The sequence below is a fragment of the Haemorhous mexicanus genome, chromosome 19 (assembly GCF_027477595.1).
Source record: "Haemorhous mexicanus isolate bHaeMex1 chromosome 19, bHaeMex1.pri, whole genome shotgun sequence".
In the NCBI taxonomy this organism is placed as follows: Eukaryota; Metazoa; Chordata; class Aves; order Passeriformes; family Fringillidae; genus Haemorhous; species Haemorhous mexicanus.
The window spans coordinates 13,803,399-13,821,534 of NC_082359.1; the positions used below are offsets into that span (position 1 = coordinate 13,803,399).

An 18,136-nucleotide genomic window follows, 5' to 3' on the forward strand; every position below is an offset into this window, starting at 1 on the left:
GCTGCCCCGAGCGGCGGGACGGGGACAGGAGTGGATAAAAATGGAGAGAAATGGAGAGGAATGGACAGGAATAGGAACCGGCAGAGTGGGACGGAGCTGGCGGGCAGCGCTGACATCACCGCAGGGTGCGGGCTGGAGGAGCGGGACGGGCGGGACTCCGCCGCTCCTTTCGGCTCATTCCGGCTCATTCCAGCCCACTTCAGCCCGCCTCGGTCCATTCCAGCCCGTCTGTCCCGCCTGGGAGCGGACCGGGAGTTTCCCGGGGTCACTGAGGCAGCGCCCCGGAGCGAGCGGAGCCGCGCGGAGCGGAGAGCGCGGGCAGAAAGTTGCAGAGCCGATCTTCTCTGCCCGTTTCGGACCATTTCGGACCGCTTCAGTCCGGTTCGGATCATTTCGGATCATTTGGGCCCTCCTGGGAGCGGACCGGGAGTTTCCCGGGTCACGGGCAGCGCCCCGGAGCGAGCGGAGCCGCGGGGAGCGGAGAGCGCCGGCAGAAGTTGCAGAGCCGATCTTTTCTCCCCGTTTCGGACCATTTCAGCCCGTTCCAGCCCGTTCCAGCCCGTCTGTCCCGCCTGGGAGCGGACCGGGAGTTTCCCGTGTCGCGGGCAGCGCCCCGGAGCGCGGGCAGACGTTGCAGAGCCGATCTTTTCTGCCCATTTCTGCCCATTTCTGCCCGTTCTAGCCCGTTCCAGCCCGTTCCAGCCCGTCTGTCCCGCCTGGGAGCGGACCGGGAGTTTCCCGTGTCGCGGGCAGCGCCCCGGAGCGCGGGCAGACGTTGCAGAGCCGATCTTTTCTGCCCATTTCTGCCCATTTCTGCCCGTTCTAGCCCGTTCCAGCCCGTTCCAGCCCGTCTGTCCCGCCTGGGAGCGGACCGGGAGTTTCCCAGGGTCGCGGGCAGAAGTTGCAGAGCCGATCTTTTCTTTTTGGCTCACGCTGCAGTAGAAGCGTTGGCTGCTCTCCGCGGCACAGCGCAGCCCCGGGCTCGGTGCGCCTTTCTGGGAGTTTTCCTCCTGTCCCGGGAGTTAACTCGGAGTTAAATGAAGATTCCGAGGGGTGAAGCAAGGAAACAACGCCTGCAGGGTCTGGAAGGATATTTTGCCGGCACTGAAGGAATGGACCTTTTGAGCCTGCTTGGAAAATGTCCTTTGTGATACCCAGAGTCGCAGAGGAAAACTTGTGATTGGGATCTTGCCGGAGTTTGGGTTCCGCTGTCCTTTTAAGCTTCCATGGACCATGGAGAGTTTGCTGTCGCTGCTCTGTTGCCATTATTCGTTGCTGATTTTATTTCAGCAGAAATGTCAGGTAATGTTCTGAACCCGCTCAGCACTGAGGGGTGCTCGGGCTCCTCGCAGCAGGTTTAGCCTCACCTGTCTCACGGTGTGATGTTTTCTGTGCAGGTGTACGGGAACCATTCCCAGCTCCCCAAACACCCAGGTAAGGAACGCTCTGCTTCCCGTTTGTGCAATGTGCTTGAGGATTTACGGGCTCTTCTCGCAGTTTGTGGGGTTTTATTTCCTCAGCAGCCCCAGAGAAGCTGGGTGCCAGCCTGTGTTAAAGATGAGCTGGCCCAAAGTGTCAGGCGTGGCGAATTCAGCCCCCCAGCCACGGAACATTCTGGACACAAACACGTTTGGAGAAGGATGCCGTGTGTTTGACATGTGTCCTAGGTGCACTTGTTTATCCTCACTTTGCTGAGTGTCAGTTTCTGAACCAGATCTCTGCCCAGACTCTTTTCCTTCCCCCCATGTTCAGCATTTTTGGTTCAGCAGTGAGCACTTGGCTGTGCCAGTTTGGACACTTTGCAGCTCCCTGGCGTGGCTTCCAGCCCTCTCCCCTCCTCCCAGCCTCACACTTGGGTTTAAATCAGTCACAGAGCAGATTAGGGATTTCTCATCTGTTTCCAATGCAAAAAAACTCCCTGGGAGCTCAGAAGGGTTTGTGTGTGCGACTGCAGAGTTCTGTTTATATAAATAGTTTAACCTCAAGCCTCATGGTGGTGTGCAAGTACAGTTTTGCTGCTCTGCCAGCCCTGGGTTGCTTTTTTCAGCCTTAACCACATGTAATTATTCTCAAGTAAAAGGCAGGGGATGGGGAGAGGCCACGTCTGTTGAAGGAGTAATCAATGGCTTCTGCTCCACCTTTGCTCAAAGCCAGGAGAAAGAGTCCTGTTCCCTAAAATCGAGGGGCTGTGGCCTCTGGCTGGGGGGGCAGAAGGGGAGACCCTGCTGCCCTGAGTGGGGTGCAGGGTTTGGAGCCTGAGCAGGGTCACTGCTCTGAAAGGATTTTGAGTTCAGGGCCAGGGGCTCTTCATCCAGAGGTCTCAGCTGAGCTGGGGGTGCCTGGAATCTTTGGATTCTGTTGTGTGTGCTTGCTGGGGTGCCTGTGCCCCGAGGCTGCAGTGCCCTCGTGCCCTCAGTGCCAGCTGTGCCCTTCTCTGCCCTCCAGGCAGCCAGAGCAGGTGGAGAGCCCCAGAGCCCCAATTCCCTCCCATTTCCATCCCCTGGGACATCCCCCTCTTGTCTGTGCTCTGCTCCCTTCCTGAGGGAAGGCCTCTCTGACAGCAGCACACCCTGAGTGAGGTGGGCTAAGAATAGATCCTGAATTAATGAATTCAGCCATGAATCACTCGTTGGACATCTCTGGTGTGGCTGACTTTGGAAGCAAGTCTGAGCAGCTCTTGTACCCTCTCAAGAGGCAGAACTTGGAGTTCTGTTTCCTCAGACCTGCAATTGCTGCGTGTGAAGTTTAGCAATTTTATCAGCTTTGCACTCAAAATAAAACAAGAAATGTTAGGCTCCCACCTGTGCCACACCTCAGAACCTGCCCCATGAGCATGGAGGCCATCAGAGTGCTCTGCAGGGCTACATTAGGCACTTTAACAAGGTTTCTGCTCCTCCTTGGCCACGATACAGAGCGCTGGTGTGTCCGGGACAGGAGAAGGACAGAGCAAGCATCAGACAGGCAAAAGGGTTTGATCTGCAGGTGGAGAAAGGTGTGGGCTGAGCACACAGCCCCTGGCTAAAGGGGTAGTTTGCACACCAGGTGTGGGGAGGGTTTGCAGTGTTTGGCTCCTGAAGTGGGTTTGGCAAACTTTCCTGCCAGCTTCACAGCCCAGTCTCAGGGATTGTTTGGGCTGGAGGATGGTGCAGGGCAGAGAGCAAGAAACGTGCAGTGGCACAAGCCCCGTGTCCCTCTGTCCCTGCTGCTCTCTGTGCTGCCCCAGCAGCCCCGTGGGATGAAATGCCGTGATGGTGCATCCACGGAGAAACTTCTGTATCTGTCTCAGCTCCCCCAGGCGTTCTTAGCTGTAGGACATGCTACATTTATTTCATCAACCCGATTCAATGAAGTGTTTTGAGAATAAAGAGTTCTTGCAGCAGGCAGGACAGTAAGAAATTACAGGCCATGTTTTTGTACACTAGCAATGCTCCACCCTTAACAGAATTGTTATCTTGACAGAAAATGGGGTGTTTTGGGCAGCCTGCTCCTGATGGGGTTTGGGTGAGCCCAGGTCCCAGAGCTTGTTCAAGCTCTGGTCAGGCAGCCTGTGCAGACAGAAATGCCAGTGGAGACCTGCAGGTGCTGCCCTTGCCAGCTTGTGCACCTGTGGGAGGGGGAACTGCAGGGAAACAGAGGGCTCCCAGCAGCCCCAAAGGGGGGCTGGGGGGCTGGGGAAGGGCTGGGGGCTCTCCTGCTGCTGCTCAGAGCTCTGGCAGCTCCTCTGGTGCCCCGGGAGCAGGGATGGGTGCTGGGGGGTGTCCCAAGGGTAGGGCTGTGTGCTGGGGGGTGCCTCAGGAGCAGGGATGGGTGCTGGGGGGTGCCTCAGGAGCAGGGATGGGTGCTGGGGGCTGCCCCAAGAGCAGGGATGGGTGCTTGGGAGGAGCCCCAGGGGCAGGGATGGGTGCTGGGGGGCTGACCCTCCCCGTGCACCCCCAGGGCTCTGGGCTGTCCCCCTGCCCCGAAGCTCAGCACACTCTGGGGTGACTCTGGGGTGACTCCTCAGCTCCAGTGGGCGCTGCCACGGCCCCCAGCAGGGCTTTGGGCAGTCTGGGGCACGTTTTGGGTGAGTCAGAAGGAGAATCAGCTGGATTTAGAAGCAGGGTTTCTGCAGTGGTTAATCAGTGACAAGGCTTTAATCTACTCTGCTGCTTTGATTTATGGCCTCGCTCTGGGCCACACGTGATTTACAGAAATATTTTGGTTTCCTTAACCTTTCCACCTGCTTTATGGTCATTTTCTGTGCAGGCTTGTTACGCATCTTGTTGCTCTTCCATTTAATAACCTGACCTGTGTTTCTTGAAAGGGTTCAGAGTCCTGGCCTCAGCCTCCCACTACTGGCCCCTGGAAGACGTGGATGGGATTCACGAGTTCCGGGACAACGGCGGAGGTAGAGAATCCTTCCCAGCCGGGGCCCAGCTCCGTGCCTGCCTGCAGGAGGGCAGCAGGGGGTGACTTCTGTGCTCAGAGGCTGGGGTTTCCCCCAGCTGATGTTCTTGCAGGGCTCTGACACCCCAATGATGCTGTATTTGTGATTCCTGGCTTTTTGGAGGCTCTGTGGGCTGGGTGTGCATTGCTGAGGTTGCAAAGAGAAGAGGTTTATGATGCAAGGGGACGTTGAGATCGCTGCTATCAGCTGGTCTGGGACATGCCCGGCGTGCCCAGGGCTCTCGGGGTCCCTGGCTCTGCCAGCAGGGAGAGGTCTCCTGTGACTCTGGGAGGAGTTCAATGCCCAAGCTCCCCAGGCACTTCTGCACCTTCAGGTGGTTCTGCAGAAAGCTCTGCAGGCTCTCACCTGGACACCTCTCACATTTCCACCTGCCCGTGGGAGTCTCCTGGAGAGCAGCATTGCAGCAGGAGCTGACAGAGGGTGAATTCTTTCTCCAGCTGGGCAGAACCAGGAGGGGTTTGCAGAGGCAGAGCAGTCCCTGATGGCCGGGGTGAGCTGTGGGCCAGGGGATGGCATTTCTGCTGCCAGGACCGGAGGGGCAGCCCAGGAGCCCCTGGTGTCCCCCAGAGCTCCGGGGGTGTCCCTCCCTCCCCAGGGATGGGCTCTGCCCCCTGAGGCTCAGGTCCTTGCAGGGTGTGAAAGGAGCTGAGCTCTCCCCTCTGAGGCTCAGGTCCTTGCAGGGTGTGAAGTGAGCTGGGCTCTCCCCTCTGAGGCTCAGGTCCTTGCAGGGTGTGAAGTGAGCTGGGCTCTGCCCCCTGAGGCTCAGGTCCTCACAGGGTGTGAAAGGAGCTGAGCTCTCCCCTCTGAGGCTCAGGTCCTTGCAGGGTGTGAAAGGAGCTGGGCTCTGCCCCCTGAGGCTCAGGTCCTTGCAGGGTGTGAAAGGAGCTGGGCTCTGCCCCCTGAGGCTCAGGTTCCCCAGAGCTGTGTCCTTGCAGGGTGTGAAAGGAGCTGGGCTCTCCCCTCTGAGGCTCAGGTCCTTGCAGGGTATGAAATGAGCTGAGCTCTCCCCTCTGAGGCTCAGGTCCTTGCAGGGTGTGTAAGGAGCTGAGCTCTGCCCCCTGAGGCTCAGGTCCTTGCAGGGTGTGAAAGGAGCTGGGCTCTGCCCCCTGAGGCTCAGGTCCTTGCAGGGTGTGAAGGGAGCTGGGCTCTGCCCCCTGAGGCTCAGGTCCTTGCAGGGTGTGAAAGGAGCTGGGCTCTCCCCTCTGAGGCTCAGGTCCTTGCAGGGTGTGAAAGGAGCTGGGCTCTGCCCTCTGAGGCTCAGGTCCTTGCAGGGTGTGAAGTGAGCTGAGCTCTGCCCCCTGAGGCTCAGGTCCTTGCAGGGTGTGAAGTGAGCTGAGCTCTGCCCCCTGAGGCTCAGGTTCCCCAGAGCTGTGTCCTTGCAGGGTGTGAAAGGAGCTGGGCTCTGCCCCCTGAGGCTCAGGTCCTTGCAGGGTGTGAAGTGAGCTGGGCTCTGCCCTCTGAGGCTCAGGTCCTTGCAGGGTGTGAAGTGAGCTGGGCTCTGCCCCCTGAGGCTCAGGTCCTTGCAGGGTGTGAAAGGAGCTGGGCTCTCCCCTCTGAGGCTCAGGTCCTTGCAGGGTATGAAATGAGCTGAGCTCTCCCCTCTGAGGCTCAGGTCCTTGCAGGGTGTGAAGTGAGCTGGGCTCTGCCCCCTGAGGCTCAGGTCCTTGCAGGGTGTGAAGTGAGCTGGGCTCTGCCCCCTGAGGCTCAGGTCCTTGCAGGGTGTGTAAGGAGCTGAGCTCTCCCCTCTGAGGCTCAGGTCCTTGCAGGGTGTGAAAGGAGCTGGGCTCTGCCCCCTGAGGCTCAGGTCCCCCAGAGCTGTGTCCTTGCAGGGTGTGAAGTGAGCTGGGCTCTCCCCCCTGAGTTTCAGGAATCCCCCAGGAGCTGATTGTGCCCTGCTGACACCTTGGCCAGATGTGCTCCAGGTGTGCTGCTGTGCATGCCCAGGGCTCCCCAGCCCTCCCCAGCCCAGAAATGGCAATGCCAGTCTCTGATCTGTGAATATCTAACTCCCTTTATTGCAGAGCTGTTCTGGTGTTTCAGCCTGGTCTGTGACCTCTTTGCACAGCGTTTCTGAAGGGAGTGGAATTGCCTGGCCAGGAATAGATCTGGGCAATATTCTGCTTCCCTTAAGAGCTGGTGGCAGCATTCCTGCTGACTGCAAGAGAATAACAATTTGGCTTACAGGAGTTGCCACACAGGTTCTCTGAAAGTGTGTAAAAGTAATTTTCTGACCCTGCACTCCACGTGGTTTCAAAAAGAAAAATATATATATATATTGAGGTGAGGTGCTCCATATCTATCAATGTCTTGGCAATCATGTTACAGCCAAGCTGTTTTGAAAATAATATATGTATAAAATACAGCTCTTGGAAAAGGACAATTGATGTTAGATAGTTCCTCAAATTTAGTTTAATTTTACTTCAGCAAAATCCAGGAATATTTGAGTGCCTAGGAAGAGAGGAAGCAGAACAGGGGAAGTTCCTGGTGCTGCCAGCCTTCACTGGCAGGAGAGGGCCTGGCTCCCAGGAGCAATCTCTCTTGTTCCCCTTGCAGCGTGGTGATAAATCTGTAAAAGAGCCAGCTGCAGCACTTTGCTGGAAAGATTGGCTGGATTTTGTCTCAGTTGCAGGGGACCTGAGCAGCCAGAGGTTTGGTCTGTGCAGTGCAGCTCTGGCAGTGCTGCCCTGGGGGGCTCAGATTGCTCCCCCTTGTTGTGCTGTGCCTTCTCAGACACAGGTATCACTTCAGCTGCCTCCAGCAGAGGCTTCCTCTACCTGATATTCCACTTTGATCTGCAAGAAAAGCGTTCTTTGTTGTTGTAATCTACTCCAGGTGCCAATCTGCTTGGTTCAGGCTCCATTCTGGTTACACAACTCCTTGTTTATTGCAGAGCCTTCCTTGTTTTCCCACTCATCATATCATGCCATCATTTTCATTCCACGTGTCTCCTCTGCACCCCTGGAAGCACCACGATCTGTCTGTCACGTTAATCCATTTCATTTGTTGCAGTCATTGTGTGTGAGGCCAGATTTGTATCTCTCAAAGCCTTGGTGTGCTGAGAGCGTGGCAGCAAATTAATGCTCTGGAAATCTCAGCCCTGGCAGCAATTGAAAGGAAACAATCAGCACAAAGTAGAGCAAATAAAAAGAAAGTGGCCGTGCTCAGGTTTTTCATCTGACCCCCTGATTTCCATGCATTTTTATCTGGAGGTTTTTGTGCTGTTTTTCTTTTCCTGAGAGCATTTGTCTTTTTGTGCTGTGAGCTCAGTTGGTCTAAACGCCAAATCAATGTCTCTCCATCTGCTTTCATGGGCTTTTCATCAGGCTTTATTTGCCTGCCCAGGGTAAACAATTACACTGTGCAAGACACTGTTAAATTTCCAACTCAGAGAAAAACAAACAGAGAATAAAACCTTCCGGTCAGATGTGAGAGGTTGGAGGTTTTCTGACACTTGGCTGGAGTTTCTGGTGTTTTGGTTTGTGCCCTCTGCTCTGCGGGCACAAAGAGCACAGCCTGGCCCCTGTCTCCCCCTCCAGTGAAACATCTGTGCAGGTTTTCCTGCTCAGAACCGGGGGAAACCTTCCTCCAGGGGCTGTGCCTTCCCCTGCCAGGTGGAGCCAGGGCAGGTCTGGGCAGGTGCTGTGTGAGAGGTGTGGGCTGGCCAGTTCACTGCTGATGGTCTTGGTTCACTGTGTGCTCATCTCCTTGTTTTCTTTTGTTGTTCCACCCAGCTCTAAGAATCCACAACTTCACTGTGCTTCCTCCCCATACCTCTACCTTTGTAAATACCAATGACTCTGCCTACTCTAACTTCTCTGCAACTGTAGGTGAGCATTTGCTGCTTTTTGTTCTGCATTTGTCAGGCCTGGATGGTTCTTGTGACCTGGGGTTCAGAGCGAGCTCTGGTTTGGGTTCCAGTGCTCGTGTGGTAAAAGGATTTGTTATTATTATTATTATTATTATTATTATTATTATTATTATTATTATTATTATTATTTCTATTATTACTATTATTACTATTATTATTATTATTTGGGTTTGGGTTCAAGTGCTTGTGTGGTAAAAGGATTTTTATTATTATTATTATTTATTATTATTATTATTATTATTATTATTTGGGTTTGGGTCCAAGTGCTCGTGTGGTAAAAGGATTTATTATTATTATTATTATTATTATTATTATTATTATTATTATTATCATTATTATTATCATTATCATTATTATTATTATTTGGGTTTGGGTTCAAGTGCTTGTGTGGTAAAAGGATTTATTATTATTATTATTATTATTATTATTGCACTGGGTTTGGGTTCAAGTGCTCGTGTGGTAAAATTATTATTATTATTACTACCACATTATTATTACTATTATTATTACTATTATTATTACTATTATTATTACTATTATTATTACTATTATTATTACTATTATTATTACTCTGGGTTTGGGTTCAAGTGCTCGTGTGGTAAAAGGATTTTTTATTATTATTATTATTATTATTATTATTACTCTGGGTTTGGGTCTAAGTGCTCGTGTGGTAAAATTATTATTATTACTATTATTATTACTACCACTAAATTATTATTATTGTTGTTGTTGTTGTTGTTATTTATGTCTTTGAGTGGGCCTTGTCAGGGATGTTTCATTGGGTTATTTTCAGTGAAATCTGGAGTTTGATCACCAGCTTGCCCTTTCAAAAAACGAAAAAAGGAATCCTGTTTTGTTATGTTTTAATTGGTGAAAGAATTTCTTTACTGGCTCAGCCTAACACAGTAAGGCACCTCCAGGAAGGGTCTGGCATTCCAAAGTGCAGAGATTACTCAGATTCCTTTAAAACAGTCATTTTTGGGTGTATGGGCTCTGTCAGTCCTAGTTAAGCGCAGAGCTGAGGGCACAGGAGTGCAATATTTACAAATTTGAAATAAAGAGGTGTCTGTGTGGTCTTTAAAAATCCAACAAAGCACTGACAAATGGAAAGAAACACAGGAACTGAGCACACCAAATCTGGCAAACTGGAGCAAAAGCACCACGGAGGAAAACAAACCCAGAGAGCACCAAAGCCCCACAGCTGGACCCCGACAGACCTCTGGGCTGTAGCAGGCTGTTAAATTCAGGTTTCCAGGAAGCTTTGCAGTGTGAATGTTCAACTGGATTTTGCTCTTGCCCTAGATATTGTGGAGGGGATGGTGAACAAAGGGATTTACGTCACTGAAAAGAAAGGAGTCACCTTTCTCTTCTTTGGAAGCTACAGGAATTCCTGCATCAGCAACCCAGAGGCTTGTGGGCCCGAAGGTGAGAAACTCTTTCCCTGGGACTGACTTTTCTTTTGCTGCCAAATTATGTTACCCAGTCATTGTTTCTTTCCTCCTTGGAATGGAATCTAAAAATGAGGCTTGACACTTCATTGACTTCTAAGGCAGTTGAGTGTGGATTGCTGAAAATTTAGTTTTTTCTAACTGCAGGGAGAGCTAGAACTGATCACCAGCTGCTCAGCTTCAGTGTGGCCTCTTTGCAGGACTGGGCTTTGTTTGTCTCTGGAGATGAGAACATCTGTAGGTCTGAATCCGTTTGTCCAGCTCACAGATGCTGAAACCCCTTCGTTCCATTTCCTTCCTCTGGGGCTGGGATCCCAGAGTGAGAGCTGTGCCAGGGCTGATGGAGGTGTGTGCGACAGTCCCAGCACACACTGCCCTGCTCGCTCTCCCAGGGCACTCTCTGGAGGTGCAGGATTCCAGGGAAGTGGAAGTTCCACTCCCTGGAGGTGCAGGATTCCAGAGAAGTGGAAGTTCCACTCTCTGGAGGTGCAGAATTCCAGGGAAGTGGAAGTTCCACTCTCTGGAGGTGCAGAATTCCATGGAAGTGGAAGTTCCACTCTCTGGAGGTGCAGAATTCCATGGAAGTGGAAGTTCCACTCACTGGAGGTGCAGGATTCCATGGAAGTGGAAGTTCCACTCACTGGAGGTGCAGGATTCCATGGAAGTGGAAGTTCCACTCTCTGGAGGTGCAGGATTCCATGGAAGTGGAAGTTCTGCTCTCTGGAGGTGCAGAATTCCATGGAAGTGGAAGTTCCACTCACTGGAGGTGCAGAATTCCATGGAAGTGGAAGTTCCACTCACTGGAGGTGCAGAATTCCATGGAAGTGGAAGTTCCACTCACTGGAGGTGCAGGATTCCATGGAAGTGGAAGTTCCACTCTCTGGAGGTGCAGAATTCCAGGGAAGTGGAAGTTCTGCTCTCTGGAGGTGCAGGATTCCATGGAAGTTCCACTCTCTGGAGGTGCAGAATTCCAGGGAAGTGGAAGTTCCACAGCAAGTTCTGCTTTCCCTGAGCTCCAGCAGCGTTGCTGATATTGGATGTTCTTGCTGTCATGGCCTTGGGCCATCCTCCAGGGGGGAGGCTGGCTGGAAACCTGGAATAGGATCGCTTGTGTTTGAGCTGCTCCTGAGCTTTGGAAGCACCAGGGCGGCTGGGCTCCCCTGGGAGGGTTGGTCTGGGGGTGATTTTGAAGGTGCTGTCCTGGTTTGTGCCGGATGATCTGCGCTCAGAGGCGTTCCCTGCCCCTGTCCTGCACACTGGAAATCTCCAGCTGCCCTCGGTTTTTTCAGCCAAGTCTCCTCTCCCTTGCTTTCCCCAGGGGTCACATTTTCCTTCTTCTGGAAGACCCAAGACCAGCAGGCCAAGCTTCTCCCTGCCTCTGGGGGCCGAGTGGTTTCCAGTGGTTTCAAGATCTGCTCAAACGAAGGCGAGGGCTCTGTGGAGTTTTACACCCGGGGGAGTGCCATGATGAAGTGGAAAGCAAGCTTCAGTCCACCAGGTAAAGGTTCCCTCTTTTAAAAACCCCGATTTCTTTGTTGCATTTGGCTTTATTCCTGAGAGAGAGGTGGTGAGAAGAGCACAGCTTCAGCAAAGAGGAGGAAGAGGCTGTACAAAGCCAGCCACGGAGCTCTCCTGCTGTGGGCAGGGGCGAGGAGGGCAGAAGGAAGGCAGAGATGGGCAGTGCAGCCCTTGCCGTGGCCAGCAGCCCTTGGGTCCAGCCTGCAGGGCTGGCTGTCCTTGCTGGCTGCCGTGGTCCCTGCACGGCTGGGTGGGAGCAAAGAGTGCAGCTCCATCCCTGGCAGCTCCCAGGGCCCCCCAGAGCTGCTCTCTGCTGAGTTCAGCCTTTATTTGGTCACTCTCTGGCTGCTCTTTGGTGCCTTCGTGATTCTGTTTCTGTCGAGTGCCAGGTTTCCTGTGCCAGGCCATAGCATTAATAAACATTTTGGTATATCACATACCTCACTGCTTCTGTCTAAACTGTGCCTTGCTGGGGAGCACTAATATCTGCTGACTGGAACAAATTCTGGTCTTCCAGGAACGCTAATGGCATTCAATAAATATTTTCTTGCCCTAATTTGGCTGCCTGAACATTGTTAAACAGGACTCATGGTAGCAGTTCCATAAATGAATCAGCTCAGAAATCTTATTTTAAGAGAAAAGCTGCAAATGGCAAGAATAATTCACACGTTTGTGGATTATCCAGTCCAAGTGAAAATGAATATTGTGTTTTCTGCCTCTCAGGCGTGACAAGGGAATGGTGAGGACTTTAGAGTGGTTTCTGTGCTTGCTCTCCAGCTCTTGCAGTCTGTGCTGCTCTCGCTGGGCTGAGTTTGAGGCAGGAGTGAAGAGCCCTCAGATCCTGGCCAGCAGCACTCAGCAGGGGCAATTTATGGAGCTGCAGTGAGCCCAGGTTCAGGCAAGGCTGAGGGCATGCTGCCAGGCATGGGCTTCCCCAGGGGGGTGAGGATCAATGGGCAGAGCATTCCATGGCTCACCATTGGCCCTCCCTGGCAGCTCCATGGCAGGGAGAGTCCAACAGGGAGCTCTGGATGGAGCTGCCCCCAGCCTGGTGTGCCTCTTGCAGTCCTTGTTGGACCCAGTCCTGGATGGGGCTTTGGATGGAGCTGCTCTGGATGGAGCTGCCCCCAGCCCCGTGTGCCTCTCCCTGCTGCTGCCTTGCAGGTCCCTCCTGGACCCAGCTCTGGGGACTCTGGAGGGAGCTGCCCCCAGCCCCGTGTGCCTCTCCCTGCTGCTGCCTTGCAGGTCCCTCCTGGACCCACTTCTGGGGGCTCTGGCTGGAGCTGCCCCAGCCCCGTGTGCCTCTCCCTGCTGCTGCCTTGCAGGTCCCTACTGGACCCACTTCTGGGGGCTCTGGCTGGAGCTGCCCCCAGCCCCGTGTGTCTCTCCCTGCTGCTGCCTTGCAGGTCCCTACTGGACGCACGTGCTGTTCACCTGGCGCTCGAGGGAAGGCCTGAAGGTGTACGTGAACGGCACGCTGAGCACCACGGACCCCGAGGGGAAGGTGTTCTACGACTATGGGGACGCCAGCCCCGACCTGCTGGGCACGGAGGGCGCGGCCCCGCGCTCCGTCAGCGGCGCCTTCGACGAGTTTGTGATCTGGGAGAGGGCGCTGAGCCCGCGCGAGGTGCGCCAGTACTTCACTGCTGCCGTGGGTGAGTGGGGACTGCTGGGCAGGGCACCTGTGAGAAGTGGCTGATCACTTTTCGTGGTTTGTATTATAAATGAATTTATTCCATGATTAAATTACAATTGTAAAAAGGCCACAAGCAAAGGTCAGGTCTGCGCTGAGCCCACGCGAGGTGCGCCAGTACTTCACTGCTGCCGTGGGTGAGTGGGGACTGCTGGGCAGGGCACCTGTGAGAAATGGCTGATCACTTTTCATGGTTTGTGTTATAAATGAATTGGCCTATTTGATTGATAAGAACAATTTATTCCACAATTAAAGTACATTTGTAAAAAGGCCACAAGCAAAGGTCAGGTCGGTGCTGAGCCCACGCGAGGTGTGCCGGTACTTCACTGCTGCCGTGGGTGAGTGGGGCCAGGCTGGCCATGGGGACTGCTGGGCAGGGCACCTGTGAGAAATGGCTGCTCACTTTTCATGGTTTGTATTATAAATGAATTTATTCCATGATTAAATTACAATTGTAAAAAGGCCACAAGCAAAGGTCAGATCAGCGCTGAGCCCACGCGAGGTGTGCCAGTACTTCACTGCCACTGTGGGTGAGTGGGGACTGCTGGGCAGGGCACCTGTGAGAAATGGCTGCTCACTTTTCGTGGTTTGTGTTATAAATGAATTAGCCAATTTGATTGATAAGGACAATTTATTCCACAGTTAAAGTACATTTGTAAAAAGGCCACAAGCAAAGGTCAGGTTGGTGCTGAGCCCACGTGAGGTGTGCCGGTACTTCACTGCTGCCGTGGGTGAGTGGGGACTGCTGGGCAGGGCTGGGTGTGCCTCCTGACACCTGTGAGAAACGGCTGCTCACTTTTCATGGTTTGTATTATAAATGAATTTATTCCATGATTAAAGTACAACTGTAAAAAGGCCACAAGCAAAGGTCAGGTCAGTGCTGAGCCCACGTGAGGTGCGCCGGTACTTCACTGCCCCTGAGGGTGAGTGGGGACTGCTGGGCAGGGCTGGGTGTGCCTCCTGACACCTGTGAGAAATGGCTGCTCACTTTTCATGGTTTGTGTTATAAATGAATTTATTCCATGATTAAATTACAATTGTAAAAAGGCCACAAGCAAAGGTCAGATCAGCGCTGAGCCCACGCGAGGTGTGCTGGTACTTCACTGCTGCCGTGGGTGAGTGGGGCTGGAGCCACTGGGCAGGGCTGGGTGTGCCCCCTGACACCTGTGAGAAACGGCTGCTCACTTTTCAAAAAGAAAGAGATTGGCTGAAATGTAATAGAGAAGGCAAAGAATCGGGATCAGCCCCCAGGCAGTGAAGCCGTTCAGCGCTGCTGTGGATCTGCCCCATCAGCCTGTCCCTGCAGGAAAGGCTCTGGCTGCTGAGTGTGAGCAGCAATCAGAATCCATGCACCCTGGGAATGGAGCCATGGGCACCTAGAACGTTCTGCCTCCCTGGGAGCTGGCTCTTTGGTTTGTGCTTACGAGACCCCTAGGGCTAAAGCAGTTGCAGCCATACCTGTGGTGCTTTTAGACCCCTGGGAAACATCTGTCACAGAATTTCTGGTGTCTGCCTGGAAATGAGAATGTCTGTGACTCCCAGGTCTGATTACACCAATCAAATATGTCCGAAATGTATTCCTAAAAAATTAAAGAATAACCTCCTTATGCAGAATTGAAGTTACTGAAAAAGAAAACCCTCCACCTATGGATATATAATGAAGTTATCTCTGTGATTTGCCCCAAAATAAGTTTTAAAGTTTTTTTTATTTAAAACAATGTTTCCTATGAAAGTCATCAAAAGTTCTGATCAGGAGAGTACTCATCTGGTAGTCATTTGATACAGGAAACAACCTTAAAATCTTTAAAAAGTTTATAATGCTCTGGGCACGGTGGAAAAAATGCTTTTGTGTTTGGCTGCTGAATCTTTGACAGCAATGGAGGGTGACTAAAACACTGCCCAGCCCCAGCTGCCATTCATCACCCTCTGTGATTAATGCAGCCCCACAGGATTGTTCTGCTGCCAAACCCCAGAGCAGCAGATTTTCAAATTGCCCCAATTCATCAACAGTGTGCCCTGTCCCACTGCCGGGGAGGAAGGGCTTAAACAAACCCAGGGAGGGCTCTCTGTGACCCCTGGGGCTCCCAGCAGTGCCCTTGGCCAGGCTGGGAAGGTCCTTCCAGGGAATCCCATCCTGGGGAGGCTCTGCTGGGGGGTCTCTGGGCCCCCGGTCTGATCTGCACATCACTGGGCTGGGAGCTCCCCTCTCAAACCCTCCTGGCCCCTCCAGGTCTGCTAAATCCAGATTTTTCTGAGCTGTGCAGAGTTTGGCCTGCTGCTTTTCGGGAGGCTGCATCCCAAACCCCTTGGTTTGTTATCCCTGAGGTGTTTGTGCTGTGACTTCCCTGCAATTCCCAAGGCATTAATTGCTCTGCTGATGGGTTTTCCTCCTAAACTCCCAGCTCCACAGGTTTTCAGTGTCACGTGCAGCTACCAGAATGCTGTGAAAAACAAATGTGTGCCTCTTCATTGGAAGGGAAGCTGGATGTGTATTTTCCAGGGGCTAGGAATTCAAATGTAAAGGGATGCCAGGTGTATATTTTTCAGTTAGACAGAAGAAGTCCAAGCCAACGTTGTTTTAATGTGATCAGGTGTTTTGGAGCACTTGAGAAATGTGGCAATTTATTTTTTTTTTTGGCTTTTCTCTGTAAAACAATAGACTGATTGGATTTTATGAGATTTCCCACTTGATGTGTGACATTAGAATATTCTCAGAGGGAGCAGTGGGTATTACAGTAGTGATGAACAGAGGCAGAAAGGTTGTGATATCTGCTTATTGATTTGGGGATTCCTAGCAGGGGAATGTGCCCTGACATAAGGAAATAGGACAGCCTGGTTTTTAATTGGATGAGTGTTGCTGTTCCTTTTGGATCTGGGGGAGAAATGGCTCCTGTGGATGCAGCTAATGTTGGATTGCACTGGAATTCCAACTCCTGGCAAATAACAACTCTTGGTCAGATGTAGATCAGAAGAAAATTTGATTTCTCTATCACAAATGAGTAACAAATCCCTTTTCACATAAAGGAATCAGTGTTTTTTAAATGGAGCAGCTGAAAGCCATCCAGAGTCAAGTTTATCCTCTCTGTCTGGACAAATCATTTCTGCCAGGCTCACGTGTCATTTTCAGTGCACCGTTTCTGCCCCTGCTTTCACCTGAGGCTTCCTCAGTTCTGCTGCAAGCACTGGGAGTATTTCCACTGGCTTTGGATGTTTCAGATCCTCAGAAAGGCTTTTCCCCATCAGAAGATGCTTTCTGAGCTTGCCCTGTGGCTGTGGTTGTATTTGGCACTGGGACAATCCAGTCCCGAGCTCTGAGGCAGCTTCAGCAGCTGGGGGTGGGAGCTGGGGTTGACCCTCGTTTTCCCAGGCTCCCAACACTCCCAGCCCAGCCTGTCTCAGAAATAAAACAAGATCTTCCATGACACTGTCAGAGCTGCCCGCAGAGCGTTATTTATTTCTGATAAAGGGGATTTAAAATAACCCCCACCCCTAAAGAATTTCTGTAAATGCTGGGGAAGCAGCTGGAGGAGAAAGGTGGGTCTCAGTGTTGTAATGTACCTTTGACCTTTTTTTATTGAGATATAAGACTTGAAATTTCCTGTTTGCAAACCAAGGTTTAAGTATGTAAGACTTAAACTACTGCAGTGCTCATCTGTAATAAGTTGGAATAAAGCTGATGACAGAATCAGAAAGTTATATTTTTTAAACAAGGCTGTGTGGCCACAGTGCTGGAAATAAATAACATCCACAGAACAGCAAAGCTGTTGCTTTCTGCTGGAACTGATCCAGCCTGAGGTGGGAATGTATATATTTAAAATGATGTATCTGATATAAAATCCAGATTTGTAACAGCCTCGTTTGTGTTTGTATTTCCCAGGTGTGCAAGTCCTGCTCTCTTCAACTCTTCCCTGGTCTCTGGTGACAACCACGACACGCCCCGTGGTAGGACAGTGCTCAGGACCCTTTTCCACCCTGCCAGGACCTGCCTAAACCCCAGATACAGACCCCCTCCCTGCCTCAGTTCTGTCCATGGCCCCCATTTCCACCCCCCAGTTATGGGTGCAGTTACAGACCCCTCCCTGCCCCATTTCCACCCCCAGTTATGGGTGCAGTTACAGACCCCCTCCCTGCCCCATTTCCACCCCCAGTTATGGGTGCAGTTACAGACCCCCCTCCCTGCCCCATTTCCACCCCCAGTTATGGGTGCAGTTACAGACCCCCTCCCTGCCCCATTTCCACCCCCAGTTATGGGTGCAGTTACAGACCCCCTCCCTGCCCCATTTCCACCCCCCAGTTATGGGTGCAGTTACAGACCCCTCCCTGCCCCATTTCCACCCCCAGTTATGGGTGCAGTTACAGACCCCCTCCCTGCCCCATTTCCACCCCCAGTTATGGGTGCAGTTACAGACCCCTCCCTGCCCCATTTCCATCCATGGCCCCCATTTCCACCCCCAGTTATGGGTGCAGTTACAGACCCCCTCCCTGCCCCATTTCCATCCCCAGTTATGGGTGCAGTTACAGACCCCCTCCCTGCCCCATTTCCATCCATGGCCCCCATTTCCACCCCCAGTTATGGGTGCAGTTACAGACCCCCTCCCTGCCCCATTTCCACCCCCCAGTTATGGGTGCAGTTACAGACCCCCCCCTGCCCCATTTCCACCCCCAGTTATGGGTGCAGTTACAGACCCCCTCCCTGCCCCATTTCCACCCCCAGTTATGGGTGCAGTTACAGACCCCCTCCCTGCCCCATTTCCATCCATGGCCCCCATTTCCACCCCCAGTTATGGGTGCAGTTACAGACCCCTCCCTGCCCCATTTCCACCCCCAGTTATGGGTGCAGTTACAGACCCCCTCCCTGCCCCATTTCCACCCCCAGTTATGGGTGCAGTTACAGACCCCTCCCTGCCCCATTTCCATCCCCAGTTATGGGTGCAGTTACAGACCCCCTCCCTGCCCCATTTCCACCCCCAGTTATGGGTGCAGTTACAGACCCCCTCCCTGCCCCATTTCCACCCCCAGTTATGGGTGCAGTTACAGACCCCCTCCCTGCCCCATTTCCATCCCCAGTTATGAGCTCTGGATGTGCATGGGCAGAACTTTAGCCACTGTGGGAGGCTGGGAACACAAAGGAAATTCCCTGCTAAATAAGATACTTACTACAT

The 18,136-nt window shown here is 52.5% G+C and overlaps 1 protein-coding gene across 3 annotated transcripts in view; it reads left to right on the forward strand.

The window, feature by feature from the left end:
- The first annotated feature begins 797 nt into the window (after positions 1-797).
- Positions 798-18,136, forward strand: part of ADGRD1 (adhesion G protein-coupled receptor D1) — a 133,913-nt gene continuing 116,574 nt past the window's right edge. Inside the window, exons 1-8 of one of the 3 annotated variants that reach the window (XM_059863167.1) lie at positions 798-1,302; positions 1,398-1,434; positions 4,304-4,387; positions 8,179-8,274; positions 9,618-9,740; positions 11,082-11,261; positions 12,688-12,936; positions 16,852-16,916. In XM_059863167.1, coding sequence (XP_059719150.1) covers positions 1,234-1,302; positions 1,398-1,434; positions 4,304-4,387; positions 8,179-8,274; positions 9,618-9,740; positions 11,082-11,261; positions 12,688-12,936; positions 16,852-16,916 — 903 coding nt within the window. In that variant the 5' untranslated portion in view covers positions 798-1,233. The remainder of the gene's footprint in view (positions 1,303-1,397; positions 1,435-4,303; positions 4,388-8,178; positions 8,275-9,617; positions 9,741-11,081; positions 11,262-12,687; positions 12,937-16,851; positions 16,917-18,136) is intronic. The other 2 variants (XM_059863169.1, XM_059863168.1) reach the window with 2 other exon arrangements.